We start from the raw sequence: 18621 nt of genomic DNA, 5'->3' as shown, positions 1-18621 counted from the left end.
CATTGCCCCCCATTAAGATTCTCACAGAGAAGCTGTTGACGTGTGTGCTGGAAGAGCAGACAGTGAGGTGGATGGAAAACTGGCTGAATGGTTGCACCCAGAGTGGTGGTCAGTGATGCAAAGACTGGCTGGAGGCCAGCAGCGAAGGAAATGGATCCATACTGACCCAAGGGTCTTTATTGGGTCCGGTCCTGTTCAACAACTTCATAACTAACCTGGGTGATGTGGCAGCACCCTCAGCATGTCTGCTGATGGCACAAAACAGGAGAAATAACTGATAGGTCAGGGAGTCGTGCTGCCATCCAGAGAGACCTGGTCAGGCTTCTTAGATTTGTTTCTTTTTTTGTTTCAGCACTGCAAGTTTGCACATGCTCTACAAGTAAGAGTAAAGGTCTTCAGTAATAGCTTAAAGGTCAATACACACGCAAAGATACAAAATTTGATGCTTCATTAAGTGAAACCTACTGTTTCAAAATCATATTTGCCTTATGAGCAAGTGAGAGATACAATCTGACATTGCCAAGGCAAAGCTGGTTGTTGATGTTCAAGGATTATCACAAGCTGCCATGTGGCAGGCCATTGAGTCCACGTGAATAACAAAACAACACTATATACTTTTCAAAGACACAGCAACAGCCAAGTGCCACCTGAAGTGATTTGAAAGAAAACTAGGGTGGTTTCTGGACTGAAATATAGATGTTTTTACTGCTAGCAATGATAATAAAATAAATGACATGAAACATATGGCAAGGCTTGGAAAACAAGTGACCAAAGTAAATATAATCGATTCCCTAAAAGGTTATTACACAGATAAAAAATAAAATCAGCATCAGTTCACTGTAGAGAACCACAGCAGTATGACAGATCAGGCAGTGCTTCCAAAAGCACTAGATAGATATCCCCTAAAAATAGCCAACAAAACAAAAGCAAAGAGAAACACTCTAAAATCCACAGAACTGTTGCTTTCACTTTACTTATGCATTTTGAAAACACCTCCAGTCTTATAATGTATAATTTGCTGTTATTTTATAATGGGATTTTAGCTAAATATTAACTTCAGATTATTTCTAAAATATTTTATGTTTATCTTATCACTGAAGAACTAAATATTTGCAGGTACTAAATCTAGAAGACTCTTGCTTCCTAAAAATAACAGAATCTGGCCATTATTATAATAGAACAAACTAAACAGAATTATGAACATTTAATTTTTTTTAAACGAAAAAATAAGGAAAAAAATCCATAATAATAAGTGATTTACCTGGTGTCCCTAAATTGGGAAAGGGGACAGCAATGACACTCCCCTTTCTCCTGCCTCCCAGAAAGAAGGAAACAGAAGTTACCATTATATACAGCTTTAAATGGAAATCCAAATTTATGCCCAGGATTTACAAGAAGTCTGTTAGGTTACACAAACATAACCACGTTGTTATAACCATTCACAGTTGGTCTGCATAGAAAAACAAAAATCATAAGCTGTGATCAAAGCCCAGGCGTATGTACTGTAAGCACCCATGAAGGCTTAAAACTATGAGGGACATCTGCCTATAGTGAACCTGGTTAACAAATACAGGTGTAAATCTTCCAGCAGTCCACAAATTCTGCTCTCATTCCAGAGCCTTCTGGCTACAAGCGCCTGGGCTTCTCTCCTCTTTTTCTCTGGATCTTCATCTGATTCATTTTCAAGTTTTTCTAAATATAACAGGCAAGGTAAGGTTGATAAGATGGATAAAACAAAGTGATACAACTCAAAAGAAAAGCAAATGAGGTATCAGGGATATTTTAGCCCCACTGAATGAAAACACCTGAAATCCAGCCATGTCAGCCAGGGTTGTCAGGCAGCTCAGTCACTATTAATTATAGAAAGAAGCATCAAAGCCATGTGTTGAGGAACAGTATGCACATGTGATCATCTCAGAACAACAAAACCCAAACCTATTGCAGCTTTTATTTTAAGAAGAAACAAGTATTTACAAGTATTTAATCGTTTTGACAACGCATCAGACAACACCCCGCAGTGGATGGGACAGACATCCTTCCTATCATCTCTAAAGGTGAAAATGCCAATCCTTACAAAAATGACAGCAGGAGCACAAATGGCTCCTTGCCTTGAGGAGAATCACAAACATCTATCAGACCCAGCACCTGCTATGCCTACCGATTCCCTGAACAAAACCAAACCTAGCTTTATTTAGCTGCTGACCAAAGTGTCACCCAGCTGACTACCTGAAATAGACGTTAGCCAATGTTAGCCACCACTGCCAACATGGCAGGATTTCTTCAAAAAAAACCTCCCCATAGACCTGAAAAACAAGTAAAGCTTTGCAGAACTCAACCATGTGAAGTTGTACCTGACTACCACAGCATTAATCACAGGCTGTATGTGAATGCAGTGTTACCCAGGGCTGAATTTTCTCCTCTGGTACAAAAGCTGGTGGTTTTCAAAGAGCCGCGTTAATCTTCCACCTATCCCTGCTGTTAGGTGAAAAATGGTCTCACTGCAGAATTACAGAAGTCACTCCCTTTGCTCAAGAGCTGCTACAAGCAAGTTGCAATATGGTTAGTATTACAAGTTACAGCATGTTCAGTAAGACAAACTGACCTGTAATTCATGTTGTATGGTATATAATTAATCAGCACAAAGGCATTCATTTAGAATTTGTTTAGAACTAATTCACAGGATCTTTGTCAAAAAGACCTTTCTTCATCTATCAACAGATGCAAACGAGCCAGGCATGTCTGGAAGACACTGCAATAATGAAGTAGCAGAAAGCAGAACAGACTGTCTGAAACATTTAACTTCAGCTTTAAAGCTAAAAACCCAACAAAAGCAACAACAACAAAACACCAACAGCCCCCTGTCACACTAGAAAACAGGTTAAAAACAAACAAGACTAAACATACCACTAGGAAGCAGGGCTTTTCTTGTATCAAGCTGCCATTATATGTTTTAATTCACTACTATTTTGAACTCTGAAAGCACTAAAAAAATTAGTAAAATAATCAAAGTTGCTTTGTTGTTTTTTCTTTTTTTACATAGGTTCTAACATTTCATGTTAAATATAATTTATTCTATATATTATCATGTGTTTTACTACACATAGAAAACAGCAAACAAGCTCTCTGTCCAAGTGGTACTCTGCAGAAGATGCTGACCAAGAGGATTTCTATTCTAATTTTGCTAAAAATTAAATGCAGAGTTCTCTCTTATTAGCAAATACACTGTTCTACAACATTTCTTGTCTTATCTACTGCTGTCATTGTTAATATTAATCAAAAAAAATTTTTTTTATGTGCATATATGCACATGAGTCTACCTATAGGTGAGTGTGTCTATATATAGATATAAGAAGCCAAAAACCATCCTACATGTCCGTATTTATGCATATATATATGCACATACATACAGGCTTCTTTTACATCAAAAGGAATTTCCTTTGGTTTCCAAACGACTCCATGAAATTCAATATATACACTTTGCATTGCTAAATTAAATAGACTTCCAAAGCATCGTTTCTGCCAATGCAGAATACCTCCTAAAGCTCAGCCCTTTACAGTCCCTCCTCTTAATCATCCCCCCAAGCACAGCACAGCCAACAAAATAATACTTCTCACCATCACTGCTTGTCTAGTTCAGTGCAAGGTGATCTAATTTTGTTTTTACAGGCAAACCCTTTTAATCCAGTCTTAAATTCATTCCACATGATAACCTTACTATTCTGCCCACCACATCATCACCAACAAAGAAAGAGCTAAAGGTCTCATCCAAGCAGCAGGGCTGTTAAGCTCTAAGTCTCCATCCAGGTCAGTGTTCCTCCCCAGAAGTGGCTGAAGGGAGGTGCTCACACAAGCACACAGAGTCTGCTTCCCAAAGTTCTGAGGCTCAAACCATCAGCACCTTAAAGGCCTGGAATCAAATACTACTGAATACACATATTTAGTGTATCTGTATTAATATTTACACATATTTAATAGCCTTCTTTGTTTTTTTCTTCTCAAGACATCCCCCTGTCTTTATCACCCTCACTCTCTTCACCAACTCCAAGTTTTCAGCATAACTACATAAAAATTAGCACACAAACAAAAAGAAGTTGCTAAAGCTTCAGCAGCTTTGTGTTGTGCCTCCACAGCAAGATCCCTGTGACCCTCAAAGACTTTGGTTTGCTGGCTAAAAAACAGCAGTAACATCCACAGATTAATTCCAGAGCTCTGTACACGCCGACCAGTCACAGTACCAGACTAACAACACACATCAGCTGATTGTATTTGCATAACCAGGGGCAGGAGTTGCATTTTTGTTTGATTTTACACTTCTGAGGGACTCATCTTCTAAATAAAATATTTGGTCGAGTACCTAACATACCTATCTCTATTTGCACAAAATCCAGCAAAAATAGGAGCAGTGACCTTGGCAAAGCCACCCTTTGGGAGCTGTCGTAACTCTTTTGTTATTTTAGGCTCTTCCCATGCAGTGGAAGGACAACAGCATAGTACGTTACGTTGCTAGAAGAAAGTTAAGTAAACCAATCAGCACAAGGCACTTTTTCACTATGAAGGTTTAACTTTCAGTCAAGCTCCACTCCTTCCAATACACGAGGAGAAAACATAGACTTTAAACGTGTAGCTACAGTTTCAAAAGGCAGATATGACCCCAGTGTCATATGCCCACATTCCAGCCCTCTGCTGAAAGCTGCTGCCAGGGTTGGCTGGTTCCATTTGCTTCCACCAATGTGAAAACCACTAAGAAATAAATTCTCATCACTAGGGTCATAACAGAATAGTTATTAGATGTAGCTATATTAACTGCATTAGCTCCAGCAAATATCATTCGTTTTCATTGCTCACACAGCAAAAGCCCACTTCATGCACTCACAACATAAAACATGTCTGTGAAACTTGAAAGGGAAAAACATCAAGCGAAAAAGTCCAAAGTGACAAAGCTAAACCTCTAATTCTGTAACCATCCACTCCAAGCCAATACAAATACCGATTAGATTTAGCTTTGACTGTGTAACATTGCACAGGGTAAGCTAGCCTGCCCCAACATGCTGTTGTTACATCCACAAAATATTCCTTATTTACACAATTCCTGATCAAACTGTACACCACTGGTGTACATCCGCTTTGAACACTGATCACATAACCAGCCAGAGCCTTCAGAAAGTCACAGTCCTATCCACATACCAAGAAACTATTCTCTAGAATGTAATATCAATCCTTGTGACTCGTGCACTAGTCAGTCTTCTCAGTACTTCAAAACGTGCTGGAAAAAAAACCTACAAAAAAATGAACAAAACTGCCTATGAGCCCAAGGCCACAGAAGGAAGAGCTCTTATCACCATGCTTCATTGATGAGCAACCAGGCCAAACCATCCTTCTTCATCTTCACTTGAAGGTTTGGGGTCTGATGGCCACACACGAGCTGACAACTCAACTCTTTGAAAGGGTAGATAACAGCAGGACAAGGGGAAATGGTTTTAAGTTGAGGGAGGGAAGATTTAGGTTGGATGTCAGGGGAAGTTCTTTACTATGAGAGTGGTGAGGTGCTGGAACAGGCTGCCCAGAGAGGCTGTGGATGCCCCATCCCTAGAGATGCTCAAGGCCAGGTTGGATAGGGCCCTGGGCAGCCTGGTCTGGTATTAAATGGGGAGGTTGGTAACCCTACATGTTGCCGGGGGGTTGGGGATTCATGATGCTTGAGGTTCCTTCCAACCCTGGTCATTCTGTGATTCTGTGACACATGGGTGCAGCAACGCTCCTGCACAAGGCATGGCATAAGGGCTGGGCAGTCTCCAAAGCCATTTGCTTGGCCTTGCTGCCACAAAGGCGAGTTGGCTGGCTTGGCTGTGCTGCAAGGAGCACAGAGCTGACAGGCCCAGTGCAGGCCGTGCATCAGGCCCTCCTCTGTGGGCTGATCAGTGCCTGTAAGGGATTTGTCCAGCTGGAGAGAAAGGTATCCAGGCCCACTGGCTTCCTGAGCAAGGACAGGCACAGAAAGCTATGGAAAACAAGGCTTTGTTAGCTCTGCTGAACCCAGAAGCATTTGGAATTTCTGGGATAGCTAGTTTTGTTTACTGCAGATTTGCTGTAGATGTTCCAGCTTGCCTCAAGTATTTTGATGTTTTGCTAGATAGTGGCAATTTAGTGGCTTGGTAAATCTCAAACCAAGCTAAATTAAACAATCACTCCATTTATAGCTACAGGCCATATTTCAAATGTGCCATTGATGATAAATACAGCCACAGACATCCTTGTCAAAAATGCATACTGAAATTTTGGTATTATTCACACGCTCTCAAATGTTATTTTCTCTGACTTTCTGACCTCTCCTCCTGCTCTCTCCAGATCTGGAATGCTCCAGGCTCTTGCACAAAGGAAAAGCATCACCCACAAGTGAAGTGTGTGGCGAGCGCCTTCGCTGCTTCACCGGGATGGAGGAGACATGTTGTTCACTTCACTCTTCTGCACGTCTCCAAGGGAACATGGAACTTGGAAGGATGGGAATAGTAATAAACCTGTTTTATCAGACTCAGAGCTGAGAGATGGAGTCAGACCTATCCAAAATCCCCTATTAAACTGAGATGATCCAGGAGAGGTCATTCAAGTTCTCTCTCATCTGAAAAACCACAGTCTGTACTGTCATGTCATACCAACCCGTATTTCTGCAATTGCTTGAAGTATAACAGTAAACAATGCAGATAAGAGCACCAAGTTTGACCTTTGCATTTTATAAAAAGCTGCTAACAGTTTGTTGCAGTTAAAAACAAAGCATGAAGCAGAAAGCCTAACAACTAACGTAACACAAGACATGTAAAGGCAAAGCTCCCTGACCTTGGAATCTCCCTTACAAGACACAGGTGAAGGAAGGAGATCCTTCACATATCTTCTCACAAAGATGAGCAGTCATAGCTCACAAATAAAACAGCTGCTCAATTCCAAACACTCCTAATTCTGGTGCTGGGAATTTCCATCTGTTCACCCATTTTTCTACACAGTATTTGCTTACCTATCTGATATTCCAGTATCACAGCATGCCAGTGATTTAATCCTTCCCCCCTCTCCCATGTGATACACAAGTAACATTCTCAAACATCAGGGATGTGTCCAGTGCCTTTATTTCTGCACATCAGCAGAAACCTATGGGTGGAAAACAGTCTCCTTTTAGGAAAGGGGCAGTCACATAAGTTCTGCAGAATATTTTTAAAGGAATACAGATGCTTTTCATAACACAGACAAAAATTGGTAAGAATACTATTTTAAAATGCAGTTCTACTATCCATAATGCTTTAACACCTGTAAATCAGAACTGCCAAACCCAAAACATTTTGTAAGGCTACATAATTTTGTTTCAGCAGATCATTAAGTTTGATGCAAGAACTTGGAGCAAATGCAACAGAACAAGTTCTCTGCTGGCAAAACCCACGAGGTCAATCATTAAACCCGTTACCGCTGTAATCTCAGTACTTGGCATGTATCACCTTGGATAAAGATAAGAGCGAGCTGTCGTTTTCATTCACCCACTCACCACTCCCCTCCAGCTTCCCACCCCTTTCAGACCCCATCCACACCCCCAAGTGTCGCAGCTGCCGTCCTTCCTGGCCGCAGAGCAGGGCAGATTCCCAGCTGTCTCATTCCCCCAGGCTGTGCTGCTGCCCCCACCTCCCTGCCTCCGGATACGAGCACCTGAGACAGAGGGCAACACAACACCACTGGGAGCGAGGGGAAGCTTTGCTCAGCCGTGAGATGATGCCAGCTGGGATCTGTTCTCAGACAGCCAGGAGACATTCTGCACTCACATTAAGGATGGCAGCAGCTGTGAAGCACAGGGGATGCGATTTGCTGAGAAGGTGGTTGTACAGCCGGAAGCAGCGCACGGGGCAGCTTGCAGCTTAATAAACAACCTACATCCTGCAAGGTGGAATTCGCAAAAGGAAAGGCCGCAGAAGTCACATTTTGTTACAGCAACTGAATATTTGAGCAATTCGAGTACCACAGGGAAGCCAGCAGTTCATGACAATAAACCAACGTATCCAGAACACAGCTGAATTTTCTTTCCAACTGTGTATCAAAACAAAATGCCTTTTGTAGAAGTACTCACCAGAGGGGATGGAGGCACTGTTTCTCACCTGAAGTCTCATTTCTTCAGGAAGGAAGGACACAGCCTTTGGTGTCACCCAGCTGCCCTTGTACCTGCAAGACCCACAGCTGATCTGACCCACACCACATCCACAGCTCTCCTCCTCTCTAGCGAGCAGTTTGCATCATCTTGTGATCATGCACACATCTCAAATAATGCAGCATTAGGAATCAGTTGCTCTGAAAAACTCTCGTTTACCAAAAATAAGGCCTAATAGAAATACCTGCATTGCTCCGGTGCTTTAACGCACCCTCAGCTCATCCCTTTGGATGATCTGCTTCACTTCAGTCTGCTTTTCTCACACCTCAGACCCCCAGGGCTAAGTTAAATCACCACAATCACACAACGGTTTCATCTTTTACAGCCTTTAATTAATGCATGGCAACATATATAAAGCATTCACATGATGCATCAGCTTTGCCACTGTCACAGTGCTTGTCACGTGCTCCAGCATAATCATATTTAGAGATCAAAATCATCTATCTGTCTCCTACTCCCAGCCTGGAGAAAACCTGTCGCTAACTCCATTTTCTTTGCAAATGGTGAAGCCTAACACAGGTTACTCCTGAGAACAAGAGCGGCAATTTCCATTTTCATGCAGATTTCTTTTCTCCCACATGAAACATTATCAGCCATTTCCAAGACTGCATCCAAGCTATGCACGGAAACAGGAGACGCAATGGAAATGGCATGGCACGAAACCAAGCCTCAGCAGTAGTGAGACTTACATGTAAAGATTACTTGTGACATACAGTAGTCCTACTGTACACTAATAAGGAAATATTTCAGAATCAGTGTCTGTAGACTGTGGCATGCAACTGTAGAAGGAACCCATTATGAAAAAGCCCTGCATTTATTGCACTGATTTTGGAACATTTTTCTCTCTTCCAGCTCCCAACGGGAAACTGAAAACTGAAGATTAATTACTCAGTGATGGTCGAAGTCATGGCACAATCACTCATGGAATCACCCAGATGTTAACCCCTGACAAACAAAAATTCTTCAAAGCGACATTTATAATCTCCAAGTTAGAAAGAAACTGTATTTTCATAACGTATCTCTTATTATGTATACTGCATATATTTGCTGTTACATAAAATGCATATTTAGTTTCACTTGGTTACTGCCATGACCCTGTCTCCATACCGCTTGAACTTTGCCATATTTTCAGCCTAAACTCACTGCTAAACTGCTGTTCTCTGCTTTGTCATCTCCCAGTTCTTCAGTAAAGATGAGCTTCTAACGTGCTTCCAAATTTCCCCCCCTGCATGTCTGGAGATACCAAATTATCTCACAATTCAGTAAAATAGTAAATAAAAATTAGTTACTGCTTATTCCAGCCAATAGAGTCATATGACCTGTCCCTAGGAACATGCTGAACTAAGTCAACTAGCAGAAGCCAATAGCAGAAAATGTAACAGCAATATATGCTAGTGGAAGAGGCTCCGTTCCCATATAAATACAGTGTTAGTGTCAATGCAAGGAGGATAAGGAACATCAGGTTGTTCACCAATTATCCTTTGAGATATGAAATCAAAAGCACAAATCCTTCACCCATGTGTCACCTATATTAGTGCCATTTGCCTATTGCTCCTAATGAAGATATTCCATTACATTCCTGAATTATCCTATTTCCTAAAACCTCTTAACAATTTCTTTTCCTCAGCACTCACTAAGTGAGCTAACAATTTCTTTCCTACTCACTAAGTAGCTGGGAAAATTCTTCCTACTATGAGTTTGCTCTGTTTTGGACAAGGAATGATACGTCCAAACACAAAGAGCCGTTCTTCAGTAGAGATCAGTTATTTTTCTCAACACAAACATGGCATCCAAGCAAATGAACTTCTCACTCCCAAATCCTTTGCAATGCTGGTTTATCAGTGACAACATCTGCTGCTGCTAGCAAGACCGCCAGCAGGCTGCAGGTACCTACAAGGGAGGTATCTCACTATCTTTTGCCAGCTTCAAGCTTCCTTTTTTGCAGTTGTTAAATTTTCATTTTAAAAATCCCTTCATTTGCAGGTAACAAAAGAGCCACAAAACTCTAAAAATAAATTAATGCATTTTTAATCTGAACTGCAGGAACCAGACTGAGAAGAAAGTTTGATTTTTATTTTTCAAGACCGGTGCCAGTCTGAATTATGAAAGGGAAAACCTTGCTGTATTTAGACTATTAAAAGACATATTATTACTTAAAGGTTGCTGAACTTAGAGCCACAGACAAAAAGTAGTATGCATAAAATCATTTATACCTATTTATTCAAGCAGGAAATATACACTGTATCTGCATAGAAGCAATTTAGATAGTTCATAGCTCACTCGGCAGAAAGGCAGAACTAGCAAGGGACGGAATGCAACTTGAGCAGCCTGGAAAGATCATCACAGCCTTATTGTAAGACTGAACAGGTGACTTAAACCAACATCCACAAACATAAGTGTTCCTATTTGTGAAGTTCTTTTTTGGCATTCAAATTCCCAGTGTATAAATCCACAGAAGCTTGGGATTTGGGAGCTAAATTTACAGAGCTATTTCAGTCCCTCTGACTGCCCCATCCATTAAACATGAATAGAAACACTTACCTAGCTCACAAGAGCATTCTGTGAGCAACAGCGTCAAAGATTACAATTTGCTGACCTGTTTTTGTATCATATGAATGCTCAAACACTAAACTTAGCCACTCTACAAAACTAATTCTATCAGAAAACACGCATCATGGAGCCATGTACAAATTGCGTTCACGCTAATTGAAATCACTCGTTTTCAAACGGAATGAAATTCAGATCTCTTCCAAGCATGTTAGGCTCCACACTGTAACCCTTCAGCCTAAAAATAGACTGATTGTCAGCCAGAAATTCCGTATGCATCCAGAATCTCCTACACTGTGCTTGCCACGAATGTCAAGACTTTGAAAAATCGCATATGTTATAACAGTAAAGACAAACTAATCTGCAACACAAGCACACAATGTGCTACCTCTGATTATTCATTGTTGCAAAGCCTCGCAGCGTCACTGCTGTTCAGCTTCCTTCTGTGATTTCATTGGAAACCAAATCTGAGCAAAGGTTTCGGCTAAATGTGCGTGCCATGCTTTACACGCCTTAAAAACCAGCTCAACGCATCTGGGCTTTGTGACATTCATTAGTGACTCAGATTGAGAGAAAGTGGACCACGTCTTGTCAGAGAAGAGAATTTCATACTGGTCTGGCCTCTAAGATCCACAGAAGCCATTGCTTCTTTCTCCCACAAGCTGTTTCAACCAGCCAAACTCTATTCAAGTGAAATGGAAAGCAGTGTTTATGCTTCTATGTTTACCTCAGTTATTCATCAGTTCTAATGTTGTTTTCAAGAGGGAAATAACTTACAGTCTGCACTTTATATCCTCTCATTGCTTTACCAGGCATCCATATCCCTCCACTGAAGGATAAAATTTAATTATTATTCGCCAGGATTTTTATTTATTATACTTATTTCCTAGTACACTTGGAGTCCTCCTTCCACAATGGTTTATAATGTTCCTGCTACTCGTAGTCTCTCTTCACTCATCTTTATTTGCTAGAACAGTTGAAAAAGTGCTCTGTAAAGACAGTGCAAGCTGAAAATATATTATACGTAGGTCTTTTTGTCATTTAGAAGAGAAAACTTAAATGGCATTAGCTGGGAAAAATGTCAAGATAGAATGCTTTTCAAACTTCTCCTAGCTGTTAGGGGACAAGTACTGTTTGCTGTGATGCTCTTTCACATACTGAATCATACCGAAGCAAAAATGAACTAGAAAGCAGCAAGAGGAAGAAAAATGCTGGTGGCAGTCTTGAAAGAAGAGCACAGAATTAGCAACAAGCAAACAGACTGCAGCACTCACATTTTGCTTAGGTGAGTTCAGCTGAACACCAGAACTCATACTTGCTCTGGAGATACGAAGACAGACAAGGAGTGAAAAAGGAAAAAACAAAACAAAACTAACTGCCAGACTTTGTCATGAGAAAAAGCACTCTACTTCAAGCTGCCTAAGATATAGCATCAGCTGTAAACTACAAGAAGGATCTTCTCTTGTCACAATTTATAATGAATTAATTAATAGCAAAAGCATCTGCAGTTGTAAGCTTGTAAGTTGGTTTATAGAAGCATTCCCAGTCTATCTGAAGGCTCTGCCATGCTTGTTGAGTCAGACATCTCTACTCTAAACAAAAGCACATAAGCTGGCCTCCAGCTAGCAAATTAACATTAGTGACTGGCAAAAACCAGCAGTGATCCCTTCAGTTATTTCTACCTTTCCAGCATAGGCCCTGTGAGGGTACCATGAACATATTGGCACACCCAAGCTCACTATGGCCACGAGATACAGATGTGCTACGCCTCTGTAATGGCTTTTCTGCTGCAAATTACTTCAGTAATGAAGCAATGAAGCCCATGAATGTATGGTGCAGAAAAAAGAAAAAAGCGAGAACACATCTGCCTTACGAGATGTGCGACTTGCAAGAAAAGAATAAAGGACAAAGATTTTATTCATGAGGAATAGTGTTTCATCATGGCCCAAATTATCCTGGGCTCCTGCAAAGACTGCAAGACCACATTTAGTGAACAAGCTTCAGAGTAGCAGAGCCACTAAGAAGCCCACAGCTTCTCACTTTGTTAGCCTAAGGTACACTTTATGAAATGACAGTGACATGCATTAACTGCAATTAATTTTAATTCAAGGTGGGCAACAATACACTGGGCAGCTTTTGGTTCTCGAGGTCCATCTTCACCTTTCACAGATCTGCTAACTTGCTGATTATCAGCTTGAAGGGGAGCAGCATAAGAGGGAGATGGTTATCCAGCACCAACAGGAACTGGAACAGCCTGCTCCGACCCCATAGCTGAGGCCTGCTGCAAGCAGGAAGCTGGATCAGAGACAATCAGCTTCCTTCCACCTGCATTAGGTAAGCATTCAGAGGCTCAAGTTAATTGCTAATTTTCTAAGACAAAACATGGTAAAGAAAACCGGTATTTTTTTTCCTAATCAAGTTTGCCATCTATTAATTAAGCAGCTGCATTCTGAGCATAAAATAGTTGGGCCTCATAGCCTTTTTGTTCCAAAACAAGTTAATTTTCCTCCAATTAAAATTATTCCTAACGCTTTAGGAGAAGAGATCACCAAAGCACGCAGGATGAGGCAGGCCTTACAGAAAAAAGTCGTGCTGTAGGAATCAGTACAGCAACACAACTGAGATGTTGTCATATTGGATAAATGCACCAACAGTGATCTTTTTGCACATATTTTTGTCTGTCCAGTACCTACACTATCAGCATATAGTAAATTACAAAACATTACTGTATTTACAGAAAAGTGTAAAAAGCTCTGAGTTGAATATTTAAATACACGTGTAAGTATAAACACGTAACTTCTATGCAAATTTGTAAATTCCCAAACATAGGTTCAAACAAGAGATTCTATTGCACTGTAAGCATTGCAGTTAAAACTCGGGTTTCTCTCAATGCTATTTACTCCTGAAGGCATACTTGCAAGCTATGGATGCCCATATCAATGAGAGCAGATGCATCATCTCCATTTTCAGTATAGGTAGCAGAGATTGTGGAAAATTTCACATCTTTATTAAAAATACTGAAAATCCGTAAGGATGCTTTGAGAGAAATGCCTAGAGAAACTGTACGAGAGCAAATGATATATAAAGAGTCAAAAAGATCAATTCCCTCACTTTACAAACAGATGCTCCACCACTCACCATGATTTGCTGTGGGAAAACATCATTAAAAAAATATCTCCACATGTGCATGCCCCAAACCACTTAGTCTAAGAAGGACAGGAGTTAAACAAAGAACCCAGAGTTGGCCACAGCTTTAAATGATGTGTCTGGATCCCTTCCCCACAGGAAGCTTTCCAGAAGTTTGAAGCTAAACAAAAAACAACACCCGGCCGCGCCCCCCCCCGGCCCTGCTAGAACAAAAACCAGAACCCGAAGTTTTACAGAGAAAAAAAAAAATCTCAGAGCAACTGGGGCAGGCAGAACAAAGAGCTCATCTCTCCCTCTGTTCATTGTGTCCTTGGCAGAGCAGCCCGTGCTCCCAGCCAGCTCCACTGCTGTGAATGATGGCAGCCTCTGCTCCCTTACCCCAGTCTGTGGGAAGCTCTCTGCTTCCATCTGAGCCCTGGCTGCCCATTGCTAGCTCTGTAGAAGCCCCCCAGCTGCCCCTTGCCCCACTGCAGCAGCATCTCATTGCCCCTATGCCCAAGGAAGCTCTCAAAAGGATAAAAGGATTCCCCCTCCTTACAAAAGATTCACCTGTTGTTGCCATAAAGGAAGTACTAACCTGCAGAAAATGCGTCATAATGTTTGTTCACTGTAATTTATTTTGCTATTTTAGACAATTTTTGTTTTACATGAGGGATAAACCCAATGGTTCATTTAATTCAGTAATTCTTATCAGCACCAAGTAAACCAGAAGCTGTTTGGAGAACCACAAGGTAGAAAATGGCTGATCACAACACAAATATTGTGATCAAAGTGAAAGAAGATAAGGTCCATTAGGAAACCTTTTAAAAGGCAAAAATGGGCATATTAAGAAATAATGGCAGGAACAAAGCAACAAAATGTTCAGATTAGAATCACTAAGTGCCATTACAGGAATCAGCCTTTCAGAGAAGACATTTTCTGACTCAACAAACGTGCTGCAAAAGCATCAAGTCTTGATTCTGAAAAACATTCAACTAAAAAAAGTGTTTGGTTTTAATAATTGTGGGAAATATATCTATGCTATATCTGAAACCAGGTAGCTAGAACTTCCTCTCCCTTATAAAAGTTCAGCCTGTGATCACGAAGATCTTCCAGCTGGAAGCCATTTTAGATTTCGATGCTTAGTGGTCCGCTATGTACTAAGATGAAAGTAAACCCTTACACCTTTTAGAAGTGAAATTTTAACAACAATTCTATTTTATATTATTTGTGAAAGAAAAACTGCCAAGCTGACTCTCCTATCCTGCTCATACACATCTCTATACGTAGCTCAAACTAGATATATAATTTATATTAAAGTGCTTACTACTTGAAAGTAACAAAAATAGCTGTTTTTAGAAGCAAGTCCCCCTACTGGACTGGGCAGAACTACTTCCATTTTTCCAGAAGCAATAAGAAGATCAAATCCAACTTCCCATCTCATATCCCCTTCCAGTCTCTCCCCACTGCCCTACAACAGAAAAGCAATTTCTCGATAAACAACTTTAGGCAGCTTCTGATCTTATGCCCCTTTTAATTAACTCTCTTTTCAAGATAAACTCAAATATACTCAGATTCTTATCCGAGTTTTCTGTGCCTTTTGTTTGTTTTGTTTTTGAACTCTGAATACTCAACAGTTCTGCAGTATCTTTGTGAGATAAAGCGTTCAAATCCTGACACAGAGCTGTGTAGAATAGCAGCTCCCCTGTCCATGTAGGAACAGTGTAATGTCTTCTGTTGCTATTCTCTGCTTCATACCTCATGCTTCCTGCAGATTATTTTATGAGGTTTCTCTTAGCTGTCTTCCATGACATACATGTCTCACTTCTAATTCCAAGGTAACTGTTTTATGAAGACTAGAGCAATCAACTACAATGCCTGCCTTTCCCAGGTTGAACTAAGCCTGTCATTTTTCTCCATTTCCTGACTTCTAGTCGTTCGAAAGATTATCAAACTCTTCTTTTGTCTCAACAAAACACTTATCTGCAATTATCTGCCGCATCAGGCAGAGAGCACTGCCAGCAGATTGAGAGGAGCGATCCCTCTCTGTGCGATTCTCTTCTACTCAGCACCAGCGAGCATTAAGTCCAGCAAAGGACCACCAAGACCATGAAGGGACTGCAGCAGCCATCCTTGTGGGGAGGCTGAGGGAGCTGGGACTGGTCAGCCTGGAGAAGGAAAGGCTCAGAGGGGATCCATCAACATTTACTAATACCAGAGGGGATGGTGCAGAGAGAACAGAGCCAGGCTCTGCCAGTGGTGCCAGGACAAGAGGCACAGGGCACAAACTGGCACACAAGAGGTTGCCACTGAGCACTAGAAGCACTTCTGTGCTGCGTGGGCAACAGGGCCCTGACACAGGGTACCCAAAATCTGTGGGGTCACTTCCTTGGAGATCTCCAATAGCCCTGATGTGGTACTGGGCACTGCTCGGGGTGTCCCTGCTGGAACATGGCTGGGTCAAATGGATCCCTGCCAACTTCAACCAGTCTATAATTCTGATTTTCAGTGCGTGATCTTAGATTATTGGTACCTTTAATTATGAATTGTAGAGATGCTAAACTTTTATGCAGGTTCTTTATTTCTACTAGCTGCCTTTAGTAGAAATACTCAATCCACAGCAGTGCTATGCCTCTAACAGGCAAACACTTGATGCTTTTCACAAGGAATTGTTTTGATCAATTGCTCCTTCTACCCACAAGCAGAAAACCATCAAAAGAATAAAAATCAAATAACCAGTAAGCCACAAAGGCACTGCTGCCAATTGCAGAAAAAGAAATAAAGAATCAAAAATAAGGTTCAAAGACTATGCTGACCACCTCTTTCTGTGACAGTGGCAGGGCCCGAGTGAACGGCATGGAGCTGCCAGGGATGGGCAGCTGGGGGTGAGGGACAGGCTGTGCACCAGAGGGCGGTGGGCACGGAACATGTGAGGCCTTCCCAACTGGGGAACTGGAAAAGAGGCAGAGGATGCTGATTTGATCTTTAGAAGTAGGGAAGGGACCTCAGAAAATCACAGACCCATAAACTCAATGTCAAATACTCGTGAGGGATTTTTTTCCCCCATTCTGTATCTCTAAATACCCAGAACGTAATACACATTACACGGTTTAAACCTTGTCCAGAACGTCAAAACAGAACGTCCAGAACATCAAAACAGCCTATTTAATGACTTGGTCAGACAGCTGTGACTAAAAGACATGCTGCACCACTGCGAATACCCAAAGCTGATGACTGCCATGAACAAACCATCCCAAGCAGCCCAGCCAGGGTGAGATGCTACTGTGTACCCATAGGCAGATTGCATAAAAAAATGTTTTGGTGATATGACATCAAATCAGAAGGATGTATAAGATACGCATTTGAGTCAGGACAGAATCAAAACAACTGGTATCATTTATTAAGCATTTCTTTAACTGTAAGTAAACTGGTTAAACATGCAGGTACCCAATAAGTAATACAAACTGCAAATACTTTCTTAGTTGGATCAGGAAAAAATTACCTTGAAAGAAAATGAAGGCAGGCTTAAAAGCATCAGATGGAGTGGAATTAAGTCATGTGCAAAGTGCAATTTTGGCTGTAAATAATCAACCATACAAATCTGTAATGGAAACCAACTATTAAGGAGCATTACAGCAGAAAAGGATCTGTAGAAAGTCACAGCACCACAAAACAGACAGAAAAGCCTTTTATCCTGCTTAGCATTTTAAATGCCTCAACCTGTTTTTGCAAAGCACATCACCAAATGGCACAGAACAAGAAGTCCAAAAGCAACTACACAAGAGTGGAAAGAGGTCTGGAAAACACCATCTCATGAAAGATTTAAATAGTTCAGTCCTTACTGGAATGAAAGGAGACAACATGAACAAGACTGCTGCAGAAAAGCAAAGGAATAAATCCCCCAACGATGATAAAAGAGTTTAAGCTATGGAAAATTTAAGTTAGATTTATGCTAATTTCTAGGACAACATAACCAAACTATCAGTGAGCACCTATATGAATTGACTAACAAAACGTGTGAAAACTGTTTTTTGTCTCATCCAGAACCAGAAGTCTAAAGACCCTTCCAGCCTCCTCTTCCATGATTCTATTATCAGATTTGGTTTCCTGAAGAAAATAAACATTGGTAGAAATGAGAGTAAAGGAATCTGTCTAAAACAGATCCAGTGTGTACAAGAAAAGATGCTTCCGTTTGAAGTGTTTATAATTTCAAGTCTGTTAGGAGCTGAGATGCAATGAAGAAAAAAAACAGCTGGGAAGGCAGTGCAGATGCTTATGATCTGAGAAGACAAACCCAAGAACAGAATGAGAGACACACCCACGGTAGCTGTTTTTGTGTCGTAACATTTAGTACTACTCAGATCTCTTCTAAACAATTTCTAGCCCTGCCAAACAAGGTTGTGTGTGCTACAGAGTTTTCACATTTTGTACAGCCATGTATTTCTTTCTGAACACACACTCCACACAATAAATGCCTGATTAAGAAGTTCAGCTGCGCTTTTAGGGTGGGCAGTCATACTTCTCATCTACTGATCAACGCAAGCCGGTATTCTTGAGGCAGAATGAGGCTTCAGCATCAGAAATTTCAGAAACATTTGGCAAGAGGGAGATAAACCAACACCTTTTTTCCTTTTTTTCCTCTTTCCTCCTCCTTTTTAGAGATTGTTCAAATATTTGGCATACGGTATTTCTTTGCAGCAAGCCAGGCAGTATGAGATGCAAAAATAAAATAAAAGCCATATAGAAAACTAAGCTGAGTTGTAGCTCTCACA

At 41.0% G+C, this 18621-nt stretch overlaps 1 protein-coding gene across 2 annotated transcripts in view; it reads right to left on the bottom strand.

The window, feature by feature from the left end:
• MBOAT2 (membrane bound O-acyltransferase domain containing 2) overlaps positions 1-18621 on the bottom strand; it is a 90588-nt gene that overhangs the window by 36545 nt on the left and 35422 nt on the right. Inside the window, exons 1-2 of one of the 2 annotated variants that reach the window (XM_042813437.1) lie at positions 8099-8164; positions 7007-7137 (exon numbers count right to left, since the gene is read on the bottom strand). The exons of the other annotated variant lie outside the window; for it this stretch is intronic. Of the exons in view, the coding sequence (XP_042669371.1) occupies positions 7007-7083 (77 nt within the window). The 5' untranslated portion in view covers positions 7084-7137; positions 8099-8164. Of the gene's footprint in view, positions 1-7006; positions 7138-8098; positions 8165-18621 lie in introns of those variants that run through there. 2 annotated transcript variants of the gene reach the window in all.

This window comes from Centrocercus urophasianus, unplaced genomic scaffold, assembly GCF_019232065.1.
Source record: "Centrocercus urophasianus isolate 14NV4802_14NV808 unplaced genomic scaffold, USGS_Curo_1.0 seq_10, whole genome shotgun sequence".
Lineage (NCBI taxonomy): Eukaryota > Metazoa > Chordata > Aves > Galliformes > Phasianidae > Centrocercus > Centrocercus urophasianus.
This window is presented reverse-complemented; position numbering and strand designations above follow the sequence as displayed.